This window comes from Panthera uncia, chromosome A2, assembly GCF_023721935.1.
Source record: "Panthera uncia isolate 11264 chromosome A2, Puncia_PCG_1.0, whole genome shotgun sequence".
NCBI classification, from domain to species: Eukaryota; Metazoa; Chordata; class Mammalia; order Carnivora; family Felidae; genus Panthera; species Panthera uncia.
In genome coordinates, this window is record NC_064816.1 from 148,815,630 (window position 1) to 148,841,107 (window position 25,478).

Consider the following 25,478-nt stretch of genomic DNA (forward strand, 5'->3'; position numbering starts at 1 on the left):
GCTAGGATAAAGACGCTCCTTTTCTTCCCAAGTCAGTGAAAAAAAAGAAAACCCCTAATTTACTCCACTGTTTCAACCTAGCACCAGAAAAGTATAAATCACCCTCAAAATTCTGCTTTTGCAAGGATTTTTAAATCCATTCCTGGAGCAACTACACAGATACAGCTCTCAAAGCTACTCATATTCTAGCTGGCATTTTTAACAATTCTGGGTCCCCTGTACAAACCCAAAAAGGCCTAAATCTCAGTTCACAGTAAAATCCCATCTCATCTCCACTTCTCAGCCTGCAAAAGTTCTTTCTTCTTTTTCAATGTTAATTTATGGAAGTGAAATCCACAGAACATAAAATGAGCCACATTAAAGCACACCATTCCGTGGCACCTAGTGGCCTCACAACACTGTAACCAGCCCCTCTAGCTAGTTCTGGAACGTTCCCATCACTCAGAAGGAAGACAGCTTCCCCACCAGCAGAGCCTCCCCTCCTGTGTCCCCCAGCCCCTGACATCAGCCACCAATCTGCATTCTGTCTGTATAAATTCATCTATTCTGGACATTTCATATGAAGGGAATAACACATTTTATTGTTGCGTCTGGCTTCTGCGGCCTGTTTTGAAGGTTTGCCCTCATGTAGCATCTACCGGTATAGCTGAGCCTCAGACAACACAGGTGACAACTGCATGGCTCTACTTATGTGCGGGTTTTTTTCGATAACGTATAGTACTATAAATGCATTTTCTCTTCGTTATGATCTGCTTAAGAACATTTTCTTTTCTCTAGCTTACCTTATTATGAGAATATAGTAAATAACACATGTAACGTACAAAATACACGTTGACTTTATGTCATTGGTGAGGTTTAACTCAACAGTAGGCTTTTAGTAGTGAAGTTTTTGTGGCGGTGAACGTCACGTGTGGATTTTTGACTGCGCAGGGTGGTCAGCGCCCCTAACCGCACATTGTTCAAAGGGTCAACTGCACCCTGTTCCTTTTCGCGGCTGAATGATACTCCGTTGTATAGATGGACCACAATTTTGCTTATATATTTGTCCACTGATAGACATTTGGGCTGTTTCCACCTTTTGGCTACTGAATAATGCTGCCATGAACACCTCTGGACAAGTATTGGTTTGAGTCCCTGTTTTCAGTTCCTTCAGGTATATACCCAGAAGTGGAACTGCAGGGCTCATACAGAAATTCCACTTTTTGCGGAAGGGCCAAGTTGTTTTCCACAGTAGCTACGCTATTTTGCATTCCTACCAGCAACGTATGAAGGTTCTCGCAAAAGCTCTTTTAAACATACCTAAATTATTAAAAAAAAAAAAAAATTTCCTGAAATGATTTTCATTAATGCTGACCTTTGCAGATCATGAAGGGCTTAGGGGATTTATATAACAGCTTTCCTTTAACAGACCTTGTGAAATCTCTAATCCTCAACTCCCCCGATCAAGTATGGAGAATATGTTAATCACCAGAACGGACACCCAAGACATTTACAATCTAGCCGGCTGCCCAAGACTAACCCCCAGGACAAATTATAAAACAAATGGAAGTCCAAATGTTCCCTCAAATGCAAGGAAGCATAAAATACAGATTTTAAATGCAACGAGAATTTACAACAGACAAGGGAGAGATGCATGGAAAACACAGCGGCCAAAGAAAGATGAATAGGGAAACAAAACAGAAGTCCTTGAAGGGCGGTTTTAATAAAGAAGAAAAACAATAACTGTGCAGAGCACTTAGCACCACGGCCCGCCTCCATCCCGGCCAACGGCCCGCCTCACCGACGGGGGCGCCCAGCTCTATTAATGCGGGTTAGCTCAGGCAGCGAGCGCCCTGATCAGGAGACACCGAAGAGCTGGGACCCTCCGCCTCCCTCGCTGGCACCGGGCACTATCTCATTTCCCAAGGGCGGCAGGGAGCATATCTCCTGCAGAAGAGCCCTCTCCTACCTGCTAGGAAAGGCAGTGTTGTCATGTTTCCTTAGAAATGTTCAATTTCTGTGGCAAAACAAACCCAGCAATTCTCATGCTGTGCAGGCAAAATTGAAAGTATTTAAGTGTGGTGAGTCTTGCTCGCTAGATGGGAAGAGGGATAACATGAATATGTACAGAGTCCCTCCTGCTTCCTCTCTGGTACCCGGAGGACACGACCGCACGTGCCTTCCTTCCGCAGCAGGCAGTTAGACTGAGTGCAGGGAGTTTTACCAAAGAGCAGGTGGGCAAGGGGCTCGGCACACCCTGTCGTCAGCCGGGAGGGGGGGGGGGTGCTGGGCGCGGGGTGGGGGGGTGCAGCCCCACTGCCCTGTGCGCCAGGTGGTTCCTCCCTGGGCAGAAGCCCGCAGAGCCGGCACTCAGGCATCGCAGTTATCCGCATCCTTCCTGTCCTCACGTTTAGGGGCACGCTCTTGGGACCAAGGCTGACTTGCGCCTGAGTACACCGTGGGGTGACGTGCGGACGCGTGGCCTGCCCTGGCAGACACGCACGTGCACTGTGGCCGCGCGCCCACGCCGTCCGGTCTCTGGGCTGGACGTGTCCGCTTTCGAGTGGGTGCGGACACTGCCCTGTCCGGCGTGCCAAGGGCACCCTTTCACTACCACCGGGACAGGGGCCATGGCTTGTAAAAACCAAGCAGCGTGCAAATCCAGCAGCCGCACCAAACCAAGCCTTGCTCGGGGCTCCTGACGTGACAGGAAAAGGCATTGTGGCTCCACGGCACTCTCCAGAGGACAGGACGCCTGTCTGTGTGAGGCGGGGAGGGCAGGAGGACGGACAGGACGCTGCTCACATCACACGCATTCCTGAGCCTACCCACAGCCACTAGCCCTCTCCAGCCCTTGGGGGCAAGCCTGGAGGCCCTCTGCAGCGGTGCAGGGGTCATCCAGACAGAGTGGACATACAGGCTGCACTCATGGGTTGGCTACCCACACGTGGGTGACCCCGGGCAAGGCCCGGACCACACGGCCAGACGGGGAAGCTGCTGCTGCCCCAGCTCCCTTCAGAGTTATGATAACAATCACATGAAGCCACGTTCCTGGAACACTCAGGAAAGATGAACGGCCATCATCACCATCACAACCAAAGGCCTGGGCAAATACAAACTGGTGCTTCCCCCTCACAGAGAGTGGGGCCCACTCGGCCCTTCTGCTAATTTCTCTGGTGCCTTCCAATCCTGAGGCTTTCATCCAAACGTGCGTGCCCGTAAGAGATGTTCTTTCCAAAGAAGCCACGGCACCCCCTCCAGGGCCAAGGGTACCCTGCAGTGTCTCACACACAGTAGGGACTGTTCTGCTGAGTACAGCTTATAAAGTAACGCACTGAGATGAAAATACGGGCCTTTCCATACAAAGCACGACACAGAACATAAACATGAAAAGTTGGGGGAAAAAAATGCAAATGGCACAGTTCTCAGAGAAAATCATCTTCGGTCTTACATCTTCCGTCAGAAGCCTCGTTCGGATCTGCATGGCACCAAATTGAGAGTCAGATGTGAATACATTTCTTTCAGGGGCAGCCCTAACACAGGACAGGACAGCAATTAACTGGCAACATTCTGAAAGCTCAGTTCTCGCTTAACTGTGTCCCCGTGTCTAAGTGTGTGACTTGTGGAGACTTCCCGTCACTGCTGGTATGTCCACCTGGGTTAGCTTGGGAGAGCCCTGGGAACACAGGTGGAGGGAAGAGAAGAAAAAGGAAGAACGAGGAATGTTACAATTAATAACCTACAGGGGCGTCGGGGTGGCTCAGTCCGTTAAGCGTCCGACTTCAGCTCACATCATGATCTCAAAGTTTGTGGGTTCGAGCCCTGCGATGGGCTCTGTGCTGACAGGTCACAGCCTGGAGTCTGCTTCGGATTCTGTGTCTCCCTCTCTTTGCCCCCTCCCCCACTCACACTGTCTCTAACATAAATAAACATTAAAAAAAAGAATAATCTATACACGCAAGACTCAGAAGAGCTGTGGAAAGCTTCAACACAGTGCCGCTAACTTGCAGAGACTTTCACGGTCCCCAAGGCCTTTATGGAACATCACGGGATCCAGAAGCTAAGGAAATGGCTAAGAGACTCATCCTGCATCACATGGTTGGTGGGATGCTGGGACCCAGGTCTCTGTCCCCATGGCACCTCCCTAGATTGAGCTGGTGTTAGCTAGTCATTTCAGCTCATTGTAAAATCATTTGTAACATCAGCCCTGGTTCTCCCACAGGGTTTACGAGCCAGACCCTGGCCCCAGGAAGCTCACAGCTTCCTTGGAGATCAAATGGATGAATGACTAACAAGACGATTGCACTAGATCTAAATGTTTTGAGGAGGGAGAGATCACTTCTGGTCATGGCAGATTTGGCTCTTGAGTTTCAGAAGGGAAGTGGAACAGGGCTGGGTTCGGGGGTCTGGGTGGAACGCAGGGCAGGGGTTACCGGAAGCAAAGGCGGCAGCACCGTCTCCTGCCAGGCACGGAGGCCACACGGGGTGAGGGGAAGGCTGGGGCCCTTGGAACAGGACTTTGAATTCCAGGTTAGGACCCAGAATATGGGAGCTGTAGCCGGAAATAGAGGAAGGGCATAGAATCAAGGAAGGAGATTTGGGGAATGTCTTCTGAGGAAGAAAAGGGAATGATTAAGAGCAAGGAAGGATATCTCCTTGGAACTAATGCAGAGAGAGCAGCCTGACAGCACGACGGGGAGAGGCAAACAGGGGTAGTGTGGCCATGAGCTCCGATCTGCAAACCAGCGGACCTCTCACCACCAGGACGGTCATAGCAGAAGACCTGTGTCTTAAACTGGCTGCTCTGAGCTGCAGAGGGCACAGTGAAATTACATTTACATGCTGGTGACTCTCTTGTTTCTTCCACAGGAGCAAGCAGAAAGCTCCTGTCAGCGCAGAGGGAAAAGAAGGAATGTGGCTCTGCGCCCAGCATGTGGCCTTGGGCCATGGCCCAGTTATTGGGGTGCATGGCCCAGGCCCTGCTGCCAGAACTGGTCTCGTCATGCCTGAGATCACTGCCGGGGACAGGGGCCCCTCTTCAAGGTCTGTCACTTAGACGTAGACGAGCTACCACACCGCGTCCAAGATGGCACGCAGGCACCCTCTCTCTGCGGAGGAAAGAAGACCTGCCCTGCAAAACCAGCATGAAAGCCCCCTCAGATGGGGGGCCTGCCACAGGGAAAAGCTGGTTTGGGGAAAAACTGGGCTGTTTCACACATGGGTGTGCTGGCCATGGCCACAATAACGGGAAAGCCAAGGGCAGGACCCCATAGGCATGATAAAGCCGCATGACCAAATTCCTCAGACTTACTCTTCTTTCTGGACTTTGACACTTTAGAGGGAACAATGTGTCACTTCTGTTTCCGGCAGCCACTGTCCCTAAGTTTTAGAGGACAAGTCCATGACTTGTCCCACAAAGCAGCACATAAAATAAAGAAACAGCATGATAGAAATGCTGCTGTCATCAGCAGCTGTTTATTCCCCAGAGTTGTTTCTACAGGTTGCCCTGTCCGGCCATTTCCAGAAATGTCTGTTACCCTGCCGGCCATCCTGTTGCAGGATGAACAAATCTATCTCTTTTGCCAGAACACAACACAACACAACACAACACAACACAACACAACCAGGAAGAAAAACCAGGCAAGATAAGGTTTAAGGGTTTAATGTTACCAACATTTTCCTTGGAGGTCTTTATGGGTGAAGAGATCTAAAATTTTTATTTAAGAATTTTTTATTTAAGTTTTGACCTAAGTGCCATGAGTTCTGGTCCACGTACAGATCTGTGGTGCCACTGCCACAATCAGGACCCAGAGCACTCCCATCTCCCTGAGTCCGCCCGGCCCTGCTGCTCACTTCCCCAAGTGACAAAATCTGATCTCAGTGCATTCTCAGTCTATTTATATTCGGGGGGGTCACACTCAGTGCATTTTTATTTGCCACTATAAGTTCTCATTTACAGAAAGAAGAGAACTAGAACTCCTTCACTGGAGGGCAGTGGATGATGAAGAAGCGACACCAACAGTTTGTCTCTCGTGTGCTGGCCAAAAAATTTTATTCTGTGGTCAACGTTTACATAAATCAGGTTGTGACTGAAGAGCACACATCCCCAGTCACAAGCAGCAGGACCAGAGGGGGCTCCAAATATGGGAAATTCTATGGACCAGTCTACCTGCTGCCCATGAGCATGCACACCCAACACACCCGCACCAACACCCACTCACGCCAATACTCACACCTCCAACACACACACACGAAACCCACATTCGGCACACACACGACACATACTCACATATCCAAGACACCCAACGTCCACACCCACCAACACACACTCATACACACCAACACACTCACACCAACACCCAACACATATACACACACGCTAAACCCACTCAACACACCCACAATATACACTCACACACACAACACACACACAAAATACATACTCAAATATCCAACACACCGACACATCCAATACCCACCCCCGACACACAATCATACCAACACACTCACATGCCATCGGACGGTTTCTGAACAGTCTCTTGCATCACTGCAGTCTTCGCTCCTTGCCCTTCTGATGTCGGCAGAGATGGCAAGTGGACGCGGGAAGTCCCGGCAGGTGTCAAACATAATACACCTTCACGAGGCTTCCAGGGTGCCGTTCTCCACTCTCCCGAGGCCCCTGTGCCCGGCCCAAAGAGCGTAGTACTTCACAGCCTTCCTCCGGCTCACCAGTGGCAGCAGGGTGGCGACAGCCCATGCCCTCAAGTGAGGAACAGCACCCTGTCTTTCTATCCACACCAACACAGTCCCGTCACCTCTCCCTCCCGCCTCAGAGGGGGGATGTCGCTCCTCTCCTCCGATGCTGACCCCTTCACTGTTGAGCTGGACACCGTCCCTCCCTGACGCTGGAGGAGACCCACCAAACACACTCCCTGCACGCGGGCCTTCCTTCGTTTAGCACCTTGTCGAAGGTAAAGCACGGTAGCGGGCCTCCACGTCGATAGAAATGATGAAGAAATCATGCACGACCCCAAGAAGCTTGGGAATACTGGGGATGTTGATAGCTAATAATGACACACACAGGCCAGACTGAGTACAGGCTAGACCAGAGGCGCCTAACCGTGAAGGGAGCCCAAGGGAAAAGCATGATGGTTATGACAGGCGCCTCGGGCCAGGCTAGGCGCACACAGGTGAGTCAGACACACGCAGCTTGTTCGTTTAGTCCTTATAAAAGCTTCGGCAACGGCTGTGATTTTTCCCTCGTAAGAGGAAAGAACAAGGAGCCTCAGAGAGGAGTGGGAACTTGCCTAAAATCACACAGCTCTACGGGAGCAGGTCTGGAATTCAAAGCCAAGTCCGCTGCCACACACGGCGATGAGAAGAACGGTGGTAAAAATGCCCGCAGCTCACATTTACGCAGAGCTCACCATGCGCCGAGCTCATGTGCAGCAACGCTCGAGCAGCCGCGTTCTCTGCAGGAAATCTCTGTTCGCTCAGCTCACACGTATGAAGACAGAGTTGAGGGAGTCATGTCTAGCATGTGAGTAAGGTCCCCCAGGGAAGCAGGTAAGAGGTTAGAGGCCCAGAGGACGGCACCGTCTTCACACCTTCAAGGTTCTCTAGTCAGATCGTGCTGTGCTCGACCCCTTCTCCGTGCTAGGGGAGTCGCTTCTAATTTTCTGCAAAGGTATAATGGGACATGACAGATGTTGGCTGATTTCAGGGAACTAATCTGTTAAAAGCCGAGTCAGCTGTCTTCGGGTTTTAAATTGAAATCTCACAGGTGGAAAGGCAAGATGCGAATGGCTGTTTCTGGTGAGATGTGTATGTTCCCCCAAAGGCTGCCACTGCAGACCCATACGATCGGGTTCAGAGATGCCGGACGTCACGGGCCCAGGGTTCGGGTGACCAGTGACAGAACACAAGAAACCGGGTGTGTGAGGGTGTCTGCCGTGTGGCAGTGTGAGCTGGGCTAAAACATATGGGGCCACCAATGCCATCCATTCATTCACGTGGCCGCTTAGCCATTGACTCATTCAACAAAGGAGCCATAGGGACCGGTGCCCGCACACGTCCTGAGTGTGCTTGGAGAACACGGGAAGAGGAGCAGTTCCCTCCACCTCCGGCCACTGTGCCCTCAGGCACCTGCCCCTGCCCAGGTATTCTCTCTCAGAGCCCAGCCCATCTCCCACCTCCCACCTCCAGCAGGCACCTAGTCAGCTACAAAAGGAAGGTGGGGTGGAGGCGGGATTTGTTAATGTCAGCTCTTAAGTCCTATCTCCCACTTCTAAAACACCAAAGTTTGGAGTTCAACTCTGAATTCTTAGCCTATACCTTCCTTACATTTGCCTAAAAGGGCATTTCCCTTTTAGTGGCTTTCCATTTAAACACACCTCACATGTGATTGGATTGGCGGGGAGGACCCAGAAGGAGGTCTGGGCGTGGTGCTGTAGCACACACCCCGGGGCCTGGGGCCTTTCGGGGCATGGGTGTGGTCCCTCTGATTTCAGCTGGTGACGCGTCCCCTTTCTTTTCTGCTGCAGCCTCCTCTCAGTCTGCCCCAGCCCACCGGGTCCTCACACCAGCGTGGCCCCCACACAAAGGCACAGGACCCTCAACCTAGGGGGGTGGGTGCAGAGTCCCAGCCTCCGGCCCTTCCAGGGCCTGATCCCACAGGCCTTCAGTGGCCCCCTTGGAGGGAGAATGGGGCAGCTCCCTAATTTTCCTGTCACTTCCCCATTCCCTATGTCTCCCAGAAGGACTCTAGGCACCCAAGTCCTGCCTCAGGCTCTGCTTTGGGAACACCCAACCTGAGACCTTCATTCCCACAACGCCAGCATTTGCATCTCTGAGGGCCAGGGCCCAATACCCCAAACCAAGAGCCCGGATCCTCCAGCTGGCTTTAAGACTGGTCAGCAGCCAACAGGGCCGAGGGAGAGAGGCGACTCCGGGCCTGTCTTGCACACTCTGCCTCCTCGGTTTAATAAGAGATGTCCATGCCGGGGGACAAGGGCAGTGGAACCTAGCACACCCAACCACTGGCTCCCCAAGGACAGCTCATTCCGTTACAGATTTGGGGGCAGAGCCGCATAGTTGACGGCACTCCTACTCGTTTCTTGAAACCTCAGCACAAAGCACAGTGTCTGGCACATCTTCGGAATTCAAAAAATTACTTGTTCGATGCATAAATGAGGATTATAGCTCCAAACCCGCTGTGGCTCGAGGGAGAGCCCAGCAGCTACAGCGCGGTAAATGCGACATCTATTGTAAAGCATGAAGAGAGTAACCCGCATCATCTCCTCTGCTGCTCATCTGCTTTCTCACCTCACCCGACCAACCCACCTCCTCCTAACCACCCACCTGCCAGTTCACCAACACACACGTCTCCTACCTCACCAACTACTTTTGGATCTTCACTGTCACCACCACTGGGACATAAGGGGTTTGATCACAGGTGAAGGATCAACAGCTCGATGCCAGGCCGTCACCGGCAGCTCTGTTCTCCCATCTCAACCGGGCACACGGTATGCCCACTGGGGGGTAGGCAAGGGATGAGAGATTTTGGAACCCCCGCCATCCAGAGGAACAGTCCTCAGAGGATAAAATGATAATGGTGGTGGGGATGGTGATGGTGATGAAGAGCAGGTGGAAGGCAACTTCTGGACGTGATGGATCTGTTTACGGCACAGACTGTGGTGACGGTTTCACGGTGCATACTTATCTCCAAACCCATTATGTTGCACGCGTTAAATATGCACAGCTTTCTGTATGCCAGTCATACCTCATTAATGTTTTAACAGCAGAATTAGCTATAGAGCTTGTTTAAATGTATGTCACCTGGCCCCACCCCCAGAGAGCCTGTGCATTAGATTTGCTTTGCAACTCAGGAATCGCCATCTTATTTTTATTATTTTTTAATTTTTTCAAATGTCTTACTTATTTCTGAGAGAGAGAGAGAGAGAGACAGAGGGAGAGAGAGAGAGAGAGAGAGAGAGAGAGAATGTGAGCAGGGGAGGGGCAGAGAGACAAGGGGACACAGGATCCAAAGAGGGTTCTGTGCTGAGAGCAGACAGCCTGATAACGGGGCTCAAACTCACCTACCGTGAGATCATGACCTGAGCCAAAGCTGGATGCTTAACCAACTGAGCCACCCAGGCGCCTCAGGAATGTCCATTTTTGAGAAGTACTTGGGTGGTTCTGGGGCAGGAGGATCCTTAGATTACACTTTGGAAACAACAGGCTTATGCCTCGAGGCCCAAAGTGGTTCGGGCCCAGCCCCAAAGCGGTCTGGCCCACTGTCCTCAGGTTTTGGGACACGTAGTTGGTATCCCTGCAGCAAGGCAGGAAGCTGGGCCAAGTTTCCGGGGCACTAACACTGCTCAATCTCTAGGGTTGCTCGGCTTTGCCCATGTGGTCTGTGAAGGTGCAGGTTATTTCACGGTCTTTGAAGGTGTGCGTGTGTGTCTTTGCATGTACGTGCCTGTCCGCTGCATGTGTCCGTGTGTGTCCTTCCCTGAGGTGGTGTGGGGGACACCTGTGCCCGTTGGCATCTCTGCTGCAGCCGCGTGTCAGCTTCTGCCACCAAGGCGCTCACAAGGACACCTTTGTCTGCAAACGCCATGCACGGGTTTACGCTGTGGCACGCAGCTGGTGTGCACGAACACTTGCATACGTGGGTGCGCGTAGAAGGGAAGGGCACTTGGGCCGATGTAGTCGAGCACACACGAAGCTTCCCACTTGAGCTTTCCAGTAAGAAAATTTTAATTTCAAATTATTTCACCGTACGGTTCAAGGTCCCAGAGATGAGTAAAGGGAAATTGAAGATAACCTACCAGCTGGACAACTTTTTGTTGTCTTACTGGTTACTTCTCAGACAAGCTGCAGCCCTAAAAGCTTTCACGTATTTATGGCCGTCTCCCTGGGTGGATGGGATTGTCAATGGGTTGAGTATTTCACTTAATACCCTCAAACTGGAGCCTTGTCCTGTTGTTATCTGCTAGTAACAAAAGACTCATTTAAAAAGCCAACGCCTGCAATGTGATTGGTTTCTACACTCTTCAATCAAACCTAACTTCTAGTCAGGCATCTTTTATACTTTATTATCTGTACAAGTTACGTAATTTTTGAAACTACTTATGTTTATGGCTTTATGAAGCTATGCCCCTCTTCTGAAGTGACTCAGAGTACAGCGTTTTAGAATGTGCCGTGTCCCCTCCTCATAGAGAGGCGATCATGGAGGGCTCCCAGTTTGGGGTAAGAAGGCCAAACTCAATCCACAGGAGAGAAAACAGTCCCAGGGCCACAGACAAAACCACCGACTCTGACCCACCATACGGCCAAACACAGGCCCTGGTCATAATGGGGTCCAGATGCAAGAGTGTGGATGGCCCCGTTGGCATTCTATCAGTGACTCAGTAGAACACAGTGAGCTGGGGACACACAGGGCCAGGAGAGGGGTGGAAGCCTCCCGACTCTTCCAGAGCCTATCACTCAATAGCAGGGGTGGGATTTGAAACCAGGTTCCAAAGAGGCGAGAGCTTCGGAATTGTGCTTTAGAGAAAGCAAGGTCAATAAACAAAAGAAAGCAAAACAAACGGATAGAAAACTATCCCCTCTAGGCCAATTATGCAGTCACAGTACCTGGAAAGTTAAATGCACTAAAAGTGTTCACATTTATACTGGGGGGGGGGGGGGGGGGCATCATAATCCAGGGCTTATTCCTAAACAACTAGTACTGTCTCCTAACCTCTGCGTTTCCCCAACTCTGTTTTTCTTTGCCATTCCCGTGGAATAACTTCATTAACATCCTTAACTTCGTTCAATTACTCTGTTGTTAAATCCAAGCCCCATATGCCTATGTTAATGTCCACGATCAGACCTGATTCCCCTAACCCTTACTTTCCGACTCAAGCCTTCAGCTCCTTCCAGATGTGACCATCTTCCCTTATTTATGCCAATCCTGGTGCCTCCCAGGCCCCCCTACCCCCATCTCTCATTTCCTGTAAGACCCACCTCAACATTCCTCCGATACAGCTCTTGCTCTATAAATCTTCCCTGTTAGCCCATCTTGCAAATTCTTTCACGGACTTTGAGTTTCTTGAACTGGTTTGCTCATGATTTGCTCCCTCCAAGGCTCAATGAGTATCTGCAGCGTGATCAAACACTGGCAATAGCAAAACATCGGAATTACACTCCGGGTGATTCGTTTGTGTCCTGTGATCACCTCAGAGACACCATAAACTCCTCCAGATGAGTGATCTCTCCTTACCTCGTTCCCTTTAGATCTGCCACAGGACGCACAGTAGGTACCTAGTGAATGGCAGATGAATGGAACTGAATTAAAATAGACCTTCACCCCACCTAAAACAACCATGTAACCAATCTGAAGACGGACTCTGCAACCAAAAGAATCAGACAAAAAAAAGGTTAGATTATTCTAAAGAAGGAGATCATCTGGCCATTTTTTATGGCCTAAATTTTTATGCCCATTGTTTTTTTGAGGTTTTAGTAACGGTCTTAAGTGTTCCAAATTAAGTCTAGACGGAGTGTTCTGAATTGCCAGAAACAAACAAACAAAAAAAAATCCATACATCTTAATCACGGACTATCCTTTGCCTGAATGGCATGTCTTTCCATTTGCTTTTCCTGAGAGTAGAGCTTAATATTTGGTCCTGTTTTTAGTTTGCTGATCACGCCTATAGTGGAAATACCCCCATGTCAATTTACCATTGGCTTTCCCTCCACCAGAAGAAAACAACAACAAAAAAACAAAAAAACAACAAAAAAGCAAACAAGCCCCACAAAAACTGGTATGGATGTAGAATCAAATAAGGAAATGGCAGAGACTTCCAAGGTGAGGTAACAAAAGTAAGTTACCTACGACTCCATTTCTTAGGGTGTGAGCATGTGAAAAGCGATACCATTAAGGAAATCTTTCTCCCTAGCAGTATTTCTTGGAGTGGACCTGAGGCCACTTGCACAAGCTCACCCCCAACTGTGTACAGTGAAGTATGTGTGTGCGTGTGTGTGTGGGGGGGGGGTGAGGTGAGGGGGAGTGGAGAGTCTCTCTGGAGGCGCTCCTCTGGAATTCTGATTTGGTGGGTATGGGGCAGGACCTTGGTAGAAATGTGTTCTTAACAAGCTCTCCTGGTGATCCTTATGCACAATACAGTTTGAGAAGCAACGGGATTTGGCAGTTAACTATGTAACAGACCTTCGAGTTGGAAGGTCAAGTAGGAAGGGGATACTCATGCATCAGATATAAAAAACTAAAAAAAGGAGCCTCTGTTTCCTGAAAAACTCACAGCTGAGCTTGCCGCTGCAGTAATATGCCCCCAACCTCGGCCACCCAAATGCCAGAGTTCCCTCCCCATAACACCACCTACTTTTCCAGGTACCTTGGGCCGAGGACAGGAACGTCTATGTCATACTGTTTCCACATCACACGTTGGGCAAGGGAATAAGATGATATTTAATACTGTCCCATTTAAAATAAGGAGTGACAGGCTTAAGCGTCCGACTTCGGCTCAGGTCAGATCTCACGGTTCGTGAGTTCGAGCCCTGTGTCAGGCTCTGTGCTGACAGCTCAGAGCCTAAGCCTGCTTCGAAATCTGTGCCTCCCTCTCTCTCTTCCCCTCCCCCATTCACACTCTGTCTCTCTCTCAAAAATGAACATTAAAAAAATTAAAATAAAATAAGGAAGGGCATGCAAGTGTCCTCCTCTTTGAAAGGGAGAGGGGCGCCTGGGTGGCTCAGTCGGTTAAGTGTCTGACTTTGGCTCAGGTCATGATCTCACTGTTTGTGGGTTTGAGCCCCACGTTGGACTCTGTACTAACAGCTAAGAGTCTGAAGCCTGCTTCGGATTCTGTGTCTCCCCCTCTCTGCCCCTCCCATGCTCATGCTCTGTCTCTCTCTTGTCTCTCAGTAATAAATAAATGTTAAAAAAAAAAAAAAGAAAGAAAGGGAGAGATCCCCAGGGGATAATGTACCCAGCATAGATATAGGGGGATGCTGAGGGAACCAAGGGATCCACAGAAGGACAGATGCAGTGTGCTGACTTCCTTATCCCAGGCAGCTCAAACAGACACATTCTCTCAAGCTATGGCTGTAAATGTCTTCCTTCTCAGATTAACAATGGACAATTGCAGATTTTCTTTCCATCCCCAGTCCCCATAAGAGGCAATGCAATTGGGAAAATCAACTAGATAAATGTGGCCTGGAGTTGGCTGTCCCTCAGAGCTAGGACTAACACAGATAGAGCTGGAGACTGTCCTCAAACACCTGGATTGCTCTCTATGGTTGCCAACTACTCTGGGATTCAGATGAGGCCTGGGGAAGGAACAGAACATAGGCCTCAAACTGGGCTGGCTTTCATGTTGACTGTGCCCTTGAATCCAGAGCTGGGCGCAGAAAGTCACTATAAGGACCCGAAGCAAGTTTTGGCCAAAGTGACCCTGAGGAGGAAGAGGTCAGCCTGCTCAGAATTTTGGTTAACAGTCATCTAAGGGCCAAAGAAAAGGAGTTACATCACACCCAGGTGGAGGACCTTCCAAGAGTAATGGGGGTGCAGGGGCCAGAGGTGGAAGTTGGGGAGGGAGGAGCTAAAGAGAGCCCTGGGACTGTCTGCAAAGAAGCCTTCCACGCCCACCAGATGCCCCGAGCTGGGTCCCAGGCCCCAGGTGCAGACACAAAAGCAAAGTAAACTGCAGAGACCATCTGGTGGGAAAGGGACAGGCACAAGATGGTAAGATGTGAGGACATAAAGAATACCAAAGTCAAAGTTACTGGATCCATCAAGTTGTGCTCTGACAACTTATATGCATTGCCTTTTTTTAAAAAAAAAAAAGAAAGAAAAAGAAAGAAAAAGAAAAACAACAACAACAACAACAACAACAACAACAATCAGTCCCACAACCCTGGGATCATGACCTGAGCCGAAATCAAGAGTTGGATGCTCAACCGACTGAGCCACCCGGGCACTCCTGCATTGCCTTTTGAACAGTTTTTAAAGGTCCTTTTATAAGTCGCCATGTTCACTTTCTAGTAAAGGCAAATAACACTGGTACCTGTTCGCTGAATGGCAATTTAGGGTAACTGAGTAACAAAAGCCCGAACACCAGCTATTCCTGAACCAGACCTGCGAAGGTGACAGGGCGATCACGCCGCCCAGAGCTACCCCTGGAAGAAGAGCACTTTCTAAAGAGAACATGCGTCGGCTGTCTCACCCCCGCACGTCCTTGTCCTTCAACCCTTCCCTGGGGGTTCACGCAGGGCCCTATCCCGCAGCCTCCAAGCTCAGGCCCCGCCTCCCCCTTGGCCACGGCGCGGCTCATGGTTTCCCTCTCCACTCTCCACGTGGCTCCAGAACAGACGGACAGACGGAAGACTGCAAGCAGGTGAGCAGTAGAACCGTCCCTCCCGGAGCTGGCAGGGAGGCCAGGAGCGGAGGTCAGCAGAGGCTCCTCTTGGGCCGGGGAGATGGTGTGTCTGTGCATCTGGATGGAGTGGGAAAGGAACGCTGGGGAAGGACTGGGGTAGAGCCTGAAGAGCTGCTGTGGCCCAGCCTTCTAAAGGGGAGGGCGGGCCAGGGCCCCGAGACACAGCAGGGCTGGGGCCCAGAGGCCGGTGAGGCCCCACTGGATGACGAAGGGGGAAGGGGCGGGGACACGACCTGTAGGCTCAGACCTCCCAGGGAAGGAGGTGTGAGGTTATCTGCGGAGGCCTGCAGGCTGAGGGCGCTAAACGGAGCAGGGAGAGGGCAGCCTCGGGGATGGGTGACCGGTCCGCGGGCCCACGCGCCTCTGGCACATTTCGCAGCCTTTCTCAGTGGCCGCGAGCATCAGGGCAGAAGGGCTCAGGCACACACGAGTCTTGGCACTTCGGTTTTATGGCCTACACGGCAGCCTCTTAAATGTGGGTCGGCCCTGGCTTCTCACGGCAGCTCAGCTTCGCTCCTCGCCGACTTCCACCCTCGCGGGCCTGCTCACCGTCACCTCAAACACCGCCCATCACGGTCTCCCCAGAACGGACTCTCCTGCTTCCCGTTCCTTCCCGCTCCTCACACACCAACCACGAGCTGGACAGTGAGCGAGGCACTCGGGTGTGGTGACGGTGAGCGTCACCAGGGCGCATCGTCCCAGCAAGCCCGAGGCCGGTGACCGGACTTCCCCAGCTGGTGGGTGAGGAAGTGAAGGCACGGAGAAACAAGGCAACAAGCCCACGCCACACAGCTCAGCGAGAGGGGGGGTCCGGTTCAACCCCGGCTCTCTCATCCGGGGACCCACCAGAGCTGCTGTTTCCAACCCTAGCTGCTGTGCTGGGATCCCCAGAAAAGCTGTTAAAATAACATCCGTGCATGACCCCACACCCAGAGAGGCTGATTCAGCTCGTGGGGATTAGGATCCCACCCGGCTTATTTTTCAACTCCACCCCTCACCCCACCCCCCCCCCCCCTCCCCGCCCCCACAGGGGACTGCAACACCCGGGCCAGGGCTGGGAGCAAGTATGCCAGAGACTCCAGAGGGTCTGGCCGGGGTCTGTGGTGCTGTACCCCGGGGCCCAGCAATGTGCCTGGCACACGCTGGAAGGGCAGTCAATCCTTGCTGACTGACAGAAGGAATGCAAACTCCACACTCCCCATCCAGGGCTCCAAACCTGGAGCTCCCACCCGGCATGAGCTGACTGGCCCCTGGGCCACACCTCACCCTCCTGCCCTGCCTCCTCCCCGGGGACAGAAAAGTCATTCTCTCCGCCTCACCTTCGTCCTGCCACCCCGTTCACCCGCCTCAGGGCTTGCTCCATGTTTAAGGATGCAGCTGTGGCCCCTTGGTCTGGTATTTCAGACCCCAACACCCCAGTTTATCCTTTCAATCACATCTGCCACCACCCAGGTGCCCCGCTGTGCGGGCGGGGGTCCTCCTCATCTCCCGTGCAAGTCTGGAGGCTTCCTGCAGCAGTGACTTCAGTGGTGCCCGCCCCGTCCAGGCCTGGATCGTTCTCACCCACGAGGACCTAACTGCCCGGCGGTGCCCTTCACCCCAGCCTCCAGGGATTCCCTTCTGACTCCGAAGGTCTATGCCGAGAAGCCTACTCGGCTCCGGTCTCTCATGGCCTCTGACCATGAATTCCACGTGCACGTGTCCTTGTTTTCTGACTAAACTAAGATCACTTGAGGGCAACAACCGTGGGCACGTAATTTGGCTTCTCCCACGGTGGCCGCCACCGCCCATGCTCCGTGAGCGCCACCGGGCCCTCGCCATTTCGTCTCTGTGAGAGTGGCCTTACCTGTAGTATCTGGACTGCAGGTAGGTGGAACACACAGCCTTGGACACGTGACTGGCCGAACCGAAGTCGATGACCTTCACTCTGTACGGCTGCCTAGACGGATCTACCAGCATGATGTTTTCCGGTTTGAGGTCGGCATGGATGAGACCGAGGCTTTTCAGCTTCATCAGGGCTGTGGCTACCTGCTGGAGGACTGGGCGGATGTACTTGAGGGGCAAGGGGCTGAACTTGTTCTGCTTCAGAAAGTCATAGAGGTTCTGCTCCAACATCTCAAAGACCAAGCACGTGTGGTTCTTGTGCTGGAAACACTCGTAGGCGCGGACAAAGTTGTAGTCGTCGGCGCTCTCTGTGCTCAAGCGGGCCAGGATGCTCACCTCGATCTGACCCTGCCGGGCATATGACGGGTGGTTCTTCAGGATTTTGATGGCCACGATTTCATTGGTGCCCCGTTTCCAGCACTTGACCACTTGCCCAAACGTCCCTCGGCCCAGGAACTCTAAAACTTCGTAAGTGTTGGTCATGGAACACAGCACCTCGTGCTGGACCAGCTGGTAATCACCCTCGCTGTTGGAGCCACTGTTTTTGGAGGTGGCAGTCGATGTGGTGGCAGTGGCTACGGTGGCCCCACTGGCATTGTTCTGGATCATGGGTGGATGCTCTTCGATGATCTGCACGCTGCTCGTGTTCTCAATCTCCTCACTCTTACGCTTGAGTCCACATTTTTGGTAGGTATCGAGAAGGCTCACGGTGCTGCGACGCATCAGGTTGTGGGGTCCGCCGAGGACTTGCCCGGTGGCAGAAGTGCTACTTGCTGATGTTACGACTACGTGCCCGGTGCTTCCTGGGAAGACGATGGTCTGCTCGTAAGGTAGGCTTGGGTTTGGGATCGGCAAGGAGGTGCTGACGGCTGTGGTGGCTGGCTGAGAAGGTGGGACGTTCTTGCCCTGGCTGTACGCTTTGCTGTGGGAGCCGTACCCAGTCATGTCCCAGGCGGAACTCGGCTCCACTTTCAGTCTCTTCACACTACAGAAGGCACTTGATTGAAGGGTGTGAGGGGAGAAGACTCGCACATGGGAGGCCATACCTAGGAGGAAAAGAAAGGGAAAGACACATATTTTAGTCGCCACGAAACGGACGAGCTCAGCAGATTCGTCTCAGTCGTGACCGGTGGCTTGGGTCCTAGAGAATATTTTCCTCCCACTTCAAAGCAAGGTTGGGAAAGTGAATGTATCCACCCCCCCCCCCCCCCGCCCCGGGGAAGCACATTCTGGTCACTCAGTTTGTGGGGCCGAGGAGTTCGTGTTCCGCCTGCCACCGTGGGGGGTGGGGCGGGGGAGAACTGTAGAGTCAGTCAGGAATACAATCAAGACTCAGATACAGAGTTGGAATATCAGGACTTTGTTCGTGACTTATTTGTTTTTATAAATACCGTTTGGGATAGAAACAGATTCTTCCCCAATTCTCGCTGGGTTGCCATCCTACTAAAACCGAGGACTGTATCAGGTGGCCCAGGTAACTGTTAGACTTAATTGTCCCACATGGTCTGCTACTCCTTGTCACAGACCCTGTTGGGTTAACTCGTTCGAAGAAACATCTTCCTCTACGGGTCCAGGCATGGCGCCACTCATGATCCGGTAGCTTCTGGATGAACCGTAGTTACCCCCTGGGATCTCAGTCACCTTAAATGAATTCTCTAGGGCTGAGTAGATCAGCAGTTAGTCTGATGCTTCCATTTAGATGGTCTAAATAAAACATTTTGTCATTTATTTTGTTTTATATCATTGAAACCTTTACTTTTTTGTGGGGGGGGGGAAGGAGTGGGTAGCACCATTTATGGGCTCTACTCACTAACTTTTCCTGCTGAATTCATCTATCCATAAATTTATCTATAAAGTACTGTTCTTTCGTACCAACATCTCAGCCACAATTTAGATAACCTCCGAAATCTATTAGACTATAACTCTGGAATAGTTGCACAATTTAGAATTTTGATGATTCTAAAAACAAACAAAAATCATAGAAAAGTATCAAGGAAAAATAAGGCAATGAAATGAGGAAGGTAAGTTCTTAACGGTGAAAGTGAAAACAAACACTGCTCATCATCTAACTGTAGTTGATAAACATTCGTTTTTGAGAGAGAGAGAGAGAGAGAGAGAGAGAGAGAAAGAGAGAGAGAGAGGAGAGAGAGAGCAGGGGAGAGGGGAAGAGGAGAGAGAGAGAATCCCAAGCAGACTCCATGACCAGCGTGGAGGCCAATGTGGGGCTCAGTCTCACAACTGTGAGATCATGACCTGAGCCAAAATCAAGGTGAACTGAGCCACCCAGATATGCCATAACCATTTCTCATAGAAGCACAAGGACAGTGGGATTTCCATCAAGGACTGCTGGTGTCTAGCCATCCTTGTGTTCCTGTCTCAGACCCCTGGCATTACCTAGAGTGGTCATTAAACATTTTCCTTCACACCCTGTCACCTGTCACCCTAGCCACCCTCTCTCCCAGCAGACACCTTCCACTTGTCCAGGAGCCCAACACCTGCAATCTTGCTTTCCACCTTTATTCTCTTCATTTCAGAACATTCCTGAATCTACATCCAGCCCCCATCCTTTCTGCTTTCTCCCCGGTCTCAGAGGAAGCTGTGTCTCTCATTTCCAACCCCCAAATCTCCTTTCATTCTCATGATTCCTCCTCTCCAGTTCCCTCCACTGTCCTCTCCCTCTCCCAGAGCTTTCAATTTCTGCTTGTTAATTAGATCCAGGTCCTTAGTAGGTATTTAATAAAGTTTTGCCAAGCAAATCAATGACTTAATCTTTTTCTGCCTTCCTGTGTCACCGTGTCACACATTCCCAACTTAGAAGGTAAGAAGAGTAACAGCCATACTCTCCCCCTTTAATTTTTTCCTTCTCACCTGTCATCAGTGGTTTATGCTCCCTTTTCTTCAAGGCTCTCTCCTTAGTCTACGCCCCCATCCCGCATATCCACACACTATAGCGCTGTGTTCTGCAAGGTTCTTAAAGGTAAATGACTTCCTAATTGCCTAAACCAATGGCCCCTTTTCAGCCCCTATTCTCCTTGACCTCCCTGCAACATCTGATATGCTGACCACAACTTCCTTCTCGATGCTCTTATCTGTGCTTATGAGAATCTGTAATCTCCTCCTCCAGTGTCTGATTGCACACTGTGTGCCTGGGTGGTTCCTTTTCCCCTTCCTCCTTTAAAATGTTGGTATTTCCAACATTTTGACTCTGTTCTCTCTGGAAGATATTCATTCAAACAGTTTGAGCTGTCATTTTTGTGCAGGTGACTCCCACCGTTTATCTCAGGCCAGGTTCTCCCTCTTATCTTCCATTAGGAAGTTCTGCCTCCTGCAACATCAAAGACTATCTCCCAAAGCTGAATTCCTTATCTTCTCCTAAAACTTTAGCCATCTCACGTCCCTTTCTAACATCTCCCTTTCTGTTCATAGAATATTCTTCTAGTCACTTGGTTCCAAAAATGTGGATTTACCTTTGATGAGTCTTCTTTTATCCATGGACAACGTACTCATCTTATTAATTTCTCTTTCTTTCAAAATGTCTTCTGTAGCCATCTCTTTATTTCCGTTCTGGCTGCCACTTCCATGATTAAAGCATTTATTTATCACTTCCTAATAGGACTGGGGCAAATGCCAACATCTGGTCTACCTGAGAAGTCTTTTCCTCTAACTTGTCCATATTCCGTCACCAGATTAATCTTCCTAGAATAATTCTAAGCACACTACTCCCCTGTCCAAAAACTTTCAGTGTCTTCTTAGTGTCTACAAGATAAAGCTGAGGACTCTCTCACTTAACACTATCACATTCAATTTCAATTACCTTCTTGGTTTCATCTCCAACGAAGAACTATCCTCAACCCTCAACTTGAATTAAGCAGTTCTATCACTGTTTCTAGAATGTCTCTACATGTCCTACCTCCACACTCCTATCTCCATTCCCTCATCTGGCACCCCTTCACTGTTTCTCTGAAGTTATTCAAAGACAAGACAATTCGGATCCCTCCTCTTCCCAGACCTCACCAACCCACAGTGATCATTCCCGAATCTCTTCCCCTACAGCACTTACCATATGCACTATCCATTTGGCCACAAACTGTACCTCTGCCTTGCAAAATCTTGTCTTGTTGAGCTGAATTACTTATTTTTCGTGCTATTTCGCTTGTTACACATTTAGGTCATGTTTCCATAACCAGCTTATATTCTGGGTCCAAGAGATACAGTTTCTATTATCCATGGCAGGCACTCAGTTGATGGAATAAAAGCACTCTAACTGGCCAGACCTCCAGGAGAGCTTAGCTCTCTGGCCATAGAGCAATGACCAGTCATAGGCACCTATGGGACCTGGCCATCCCCTGGAAAGTAAAGAAAAACCTGTAGCTATCTTCCCACCCATACCAAGGCTTTTTTAAAAAAAAAAAACGAGGCAGGGGTTGGGCAGCTCCTGCCCTGATGTCAGCACTCACAGCCTATCGGTACTTTCAGTCTGGACATGCTCTGACCGTCCACAAGCAGCCTCAGCCTGACACCCAGCACCTGCTCGGAACCCCACCTTCCTCCTGATCCCGTAGATCTAAGAAAGGCTTCCCTTCCTGTTTGGATCCTGAACTCCAATATCTACCTATGCAAAATGACTACACCTCCATATACATCTTTCTGCCCGGCAAGACCATTTTGGCTTGCTTATTCAGAATCTACACTTTACCTATTTTATCCCCATTGCTCTTTCTGTTCAAGTCAACCTCCCTCTAATTCTGTCGTAATACTGAAAATGTTGTTTTCTATAGTCACCAGTACTAAATATTCATATTGTCCTAGATGTTGTCCACTATGTAGAAATAACCAGTCCCTCGACTTTCAGTAACTTATCTACTGGAGGCAAAGCGTTTCCTTTGTCCTTTGCTACCTCATGTGCCCCTCATTCCTCAACCCTCAAGTACTTGGGGAGGGAAGGGTCGCATGGCATTGGAAGAAAGTTGCTGATGTTACATAAGGGAGAAGTGGCTCTTTTCTCTATTTTCACTGTTTCAAAAACATTTTGTAGAAAGGCCAGAGTGTAGAAGTGGAAATTTACAGAGGGGAAGAGGATGGCTTATGACTTATTTGTTATTGGGATGACAGCCAAGGGTCATAAAATTGTGGAAATCATCGCTGGCTACCTCTGGTGACAGATGCCCGGGACCAGAGAGGAGATGCGCGTGGCTAACAATGCCCTTCATCGTGCCTGGGGCCTCAAACGCTATTCCTCAGGATTACCATGATTCTCCAGATTTTAAAATCTCAAGTACCCACTAGGCTCTGGGCCAGATGTACTATGGACAGGGTAAGCACACGTCCGACTTTGTCTGGGACAGTCCAGAGTTACTCTTTCCAATCCATTCTCACAAAGGTCCTAGAGTTTGAAAGCTAGGAAGACAATTGATGGGTTTAGGCTCCCAGGATTAAGCGGAAAAATCAGGCCCTGACCCTAGACATTCCAACCAAAACAATTCTATGTGCCTCTCTGTCTCTGTCTTAATGGTTTATTGATAAATTCCATTTTCTAGGATTAAGAGTAATTTTTTCCACCTAAAAATAAGAATAGTTAAATATCTTCCTGATTTTCCTGAAGGATTAGTGCACAAGATTTTTTTAAATGTCATTTATTAAAGGACTGGCTCATTTAGTTCTTTTTTCTCCCCCCGCTTAGTTGCTTAGTTTCTTCATAATTTTTTATTTCACAACTAGAAGAACTGAAAAGTTGCTTCACATCTGAGTACATTTCCTTTCCATTTCACCACCCCAAAATTATCTACTGGAAGATCAGACTCTGGTAAAACCATGGGGATGAGTGAGGGTTCAACCATGATTTAAAAAGAAATTAAATTGAATTCAACTTCACTGAATTCTACCAAAGCTTGAGAGAAGGAATTGTAAGTAAAACAATGGCACCATTTCCCGCAGTGGATAAGGTTTAATTGTGGTTTGGCAGATGTGAAATAGATTACCACACAGAATCCAGTTACATTATTCGCGAGAACACAATCGTGAGCACCACAATCGTGAGCACCTTGGTGTAGAAGGTACACACGTCCCCACTTCCCCAAATCCTCTGACACACACTTCTGCTGAGTAATGAGTGTTTGACAGGAGCAATCAGGAACTTAAAGGAAGGATTAATTCCCATAGCCGACGGGATGCCGTATCTGTATCATAAATCAAATTATTACATGAAGATATCGTCCAGGTCTAGAATATTTCAAAAGAAATGTCAAAAATATACGAATGTTAGAAATGAGCACCTGAATGGATATTTTCCAACATCTAGGGTTAATCTGAAAAACCCTTGATCACCCTGTACAACATGATAATTGGACGCCTCGGGGCTTGAAAAGTACTAGGAAAAAAATGTCTTCGTGGACATGCAAAACCATATTCATACAATTTTAATGATAGTCTCCCTGCTTATCAAGTTTATATTTCACAACTAGTGCAAAGATAATTTCAGATTAGCCAATTTTAAATGATATATTTCCAAAATAGTGTACACTAAATGCCTGTGGGGCTTTTACATTGTTTTCAATCAAAGTCGGTTTATCCTCTAGTGGTGTCACGTTAAATATACAGTCTACTCCATCAGAGCACAGTTGAGAAGCAAACATACACTCGACAGAATTCTTTTGTCGATAATGACAATAACAATACTACTGACTGCATTAAGGGTCCTCTCTATAAAAAAGGCTGGGGCTGGGCACAGAAGGAAACACAAAGACATCTAACACATCAGCATTGCCTAAAGGAGCCTAAAATCTCATGGGTTTGTCAAGTTCACTGCAAATTAAAAAACAACAGGCAATTCTAGGCAACTTAAGTAACTAGTCAAGCTAAACATGACAGGAGTTTAGAGGAGCTAAGACTTGAGCTGAGATTAGAGAGAGGGAGTATCTTTGAAATGTTCCAGGTCCTGCTGACTGGCGTAAGCAAACTGTGGGGAGCAGCCGGCACTATGGCCCTATGCCCTCAGGAAGTTTAGGATTTGCTTGGAGATGACAATGTAGGGGCATTTTACATAGGAAAACAACAACAAATGCTAAACAAATAAACAACCGTGTGTACCAATAGCCTACCCATCCAGAACTGTCATCTTCTAACTCAGTCTTTCAGAAGTAAGTTTTGAATACTCAGTAAGGCTGGGGTGAAGCCCGACCACTAAAGCCACTCCCATCCAACCTTTAGCCTTCACCCGGCCTTACTGACTGTCCTTTAACACAATTAACAAGTTGCAGAGGGACTATCATTGACTTTGCTCTCTGTGTCAGACCCCGGGTGCTTACACCCCACAACTGTAAAGTGCATTTTCCCTGTTTTACAGATGAGTTAATGGAGTCTGGGGACATGATCTAGTTTGTCCAAGGTCACTTTGCTACTACGAGCAGGGCTGGGATTTGATCTGATGTCCGCCTGACTCTCAATTCATGCTATTAACCATTCTTTTTCACTCTTCAGGTTCTCAGACTAGAAGTTCCAAACAAGGAGACCGGTCCAACAGGCAAGGAGAAATAAAAGCTGATACGGGAGAAGTGACAGATGTAAAGTATGGGGCACCCCCGACTGCGCACCACCTGCTAAAATCACGGGCACCCACGACAGTGATCATCCTAAGCCATCTACCATTTCTGCATCACCTGGTTCCCATAACATCCGAGAAACACAACCAGTCAAAATTGGTCAAATAAAATAAGTGTACGTCATTAAAGAGGTAAACCTCACTTATCCGATGCAGAGGGGCCCCAGTGGGCAGAGCACCGGTCTGGAGTGAGACGATCTGGGCTGTCACAGCAGTCCAGGGGTGAGGCAGTGAGGATCTGGACTAAGGGACTGTCTGAGGAAACAGAAAGGAGGTAGCAGAAACACAAGGCTTTGTGGAGAAGAAAAGACGAGACACACTGACAGGTGGGATGTAAGGGCAAAGGAGAGAGAAATCAAATATGTCTGGGGGACTCAAAGGAGCAGGGGTCCACGGCCGTGGCAGGAAAGACGGGGAGTGGAAGCAAAGCTGTCTGTCCCGGGGGCGGGGGATGGGATAACAGAACAGGTTTTCCACAAGTGGAGCTACAGCACTGACAAGGTACCCAAGTGGCGAGAGTCAGTGTTGAACTCTTCACGCTGCAACTCTGAGGCAAGCAATTCCTTAACTTACCAAAACTA

General features: G+C 49.6%; 1 protein-coding gene across 4 annotated transcripts in view; it reads right to left on the bottom strand.

The window, feature by feature from the left end:
- HIPK2 (homeodomain interacting protein kinase 2) overlaps positions 1-25,478 on the bottom strand; it is a 177,743-nt gene that overhangs the window by 100,044 nt on the left and 52,221 nt on the right. For all 4 annotated transcript variants that reach the window (XM_049643036.1, XM_049643035.1, XM_049643032.1 and 1 more), the window contains exon 2: positions 17,263-18,346. In XM_049643036.1, coding sequence (XP_049498993.1) covers positions 17,263-18,346 — 1,084 coding nt within the window. The remainder of the gene's footprint in view (positions 1-17,262; positions 18,347-25,478) is intronic.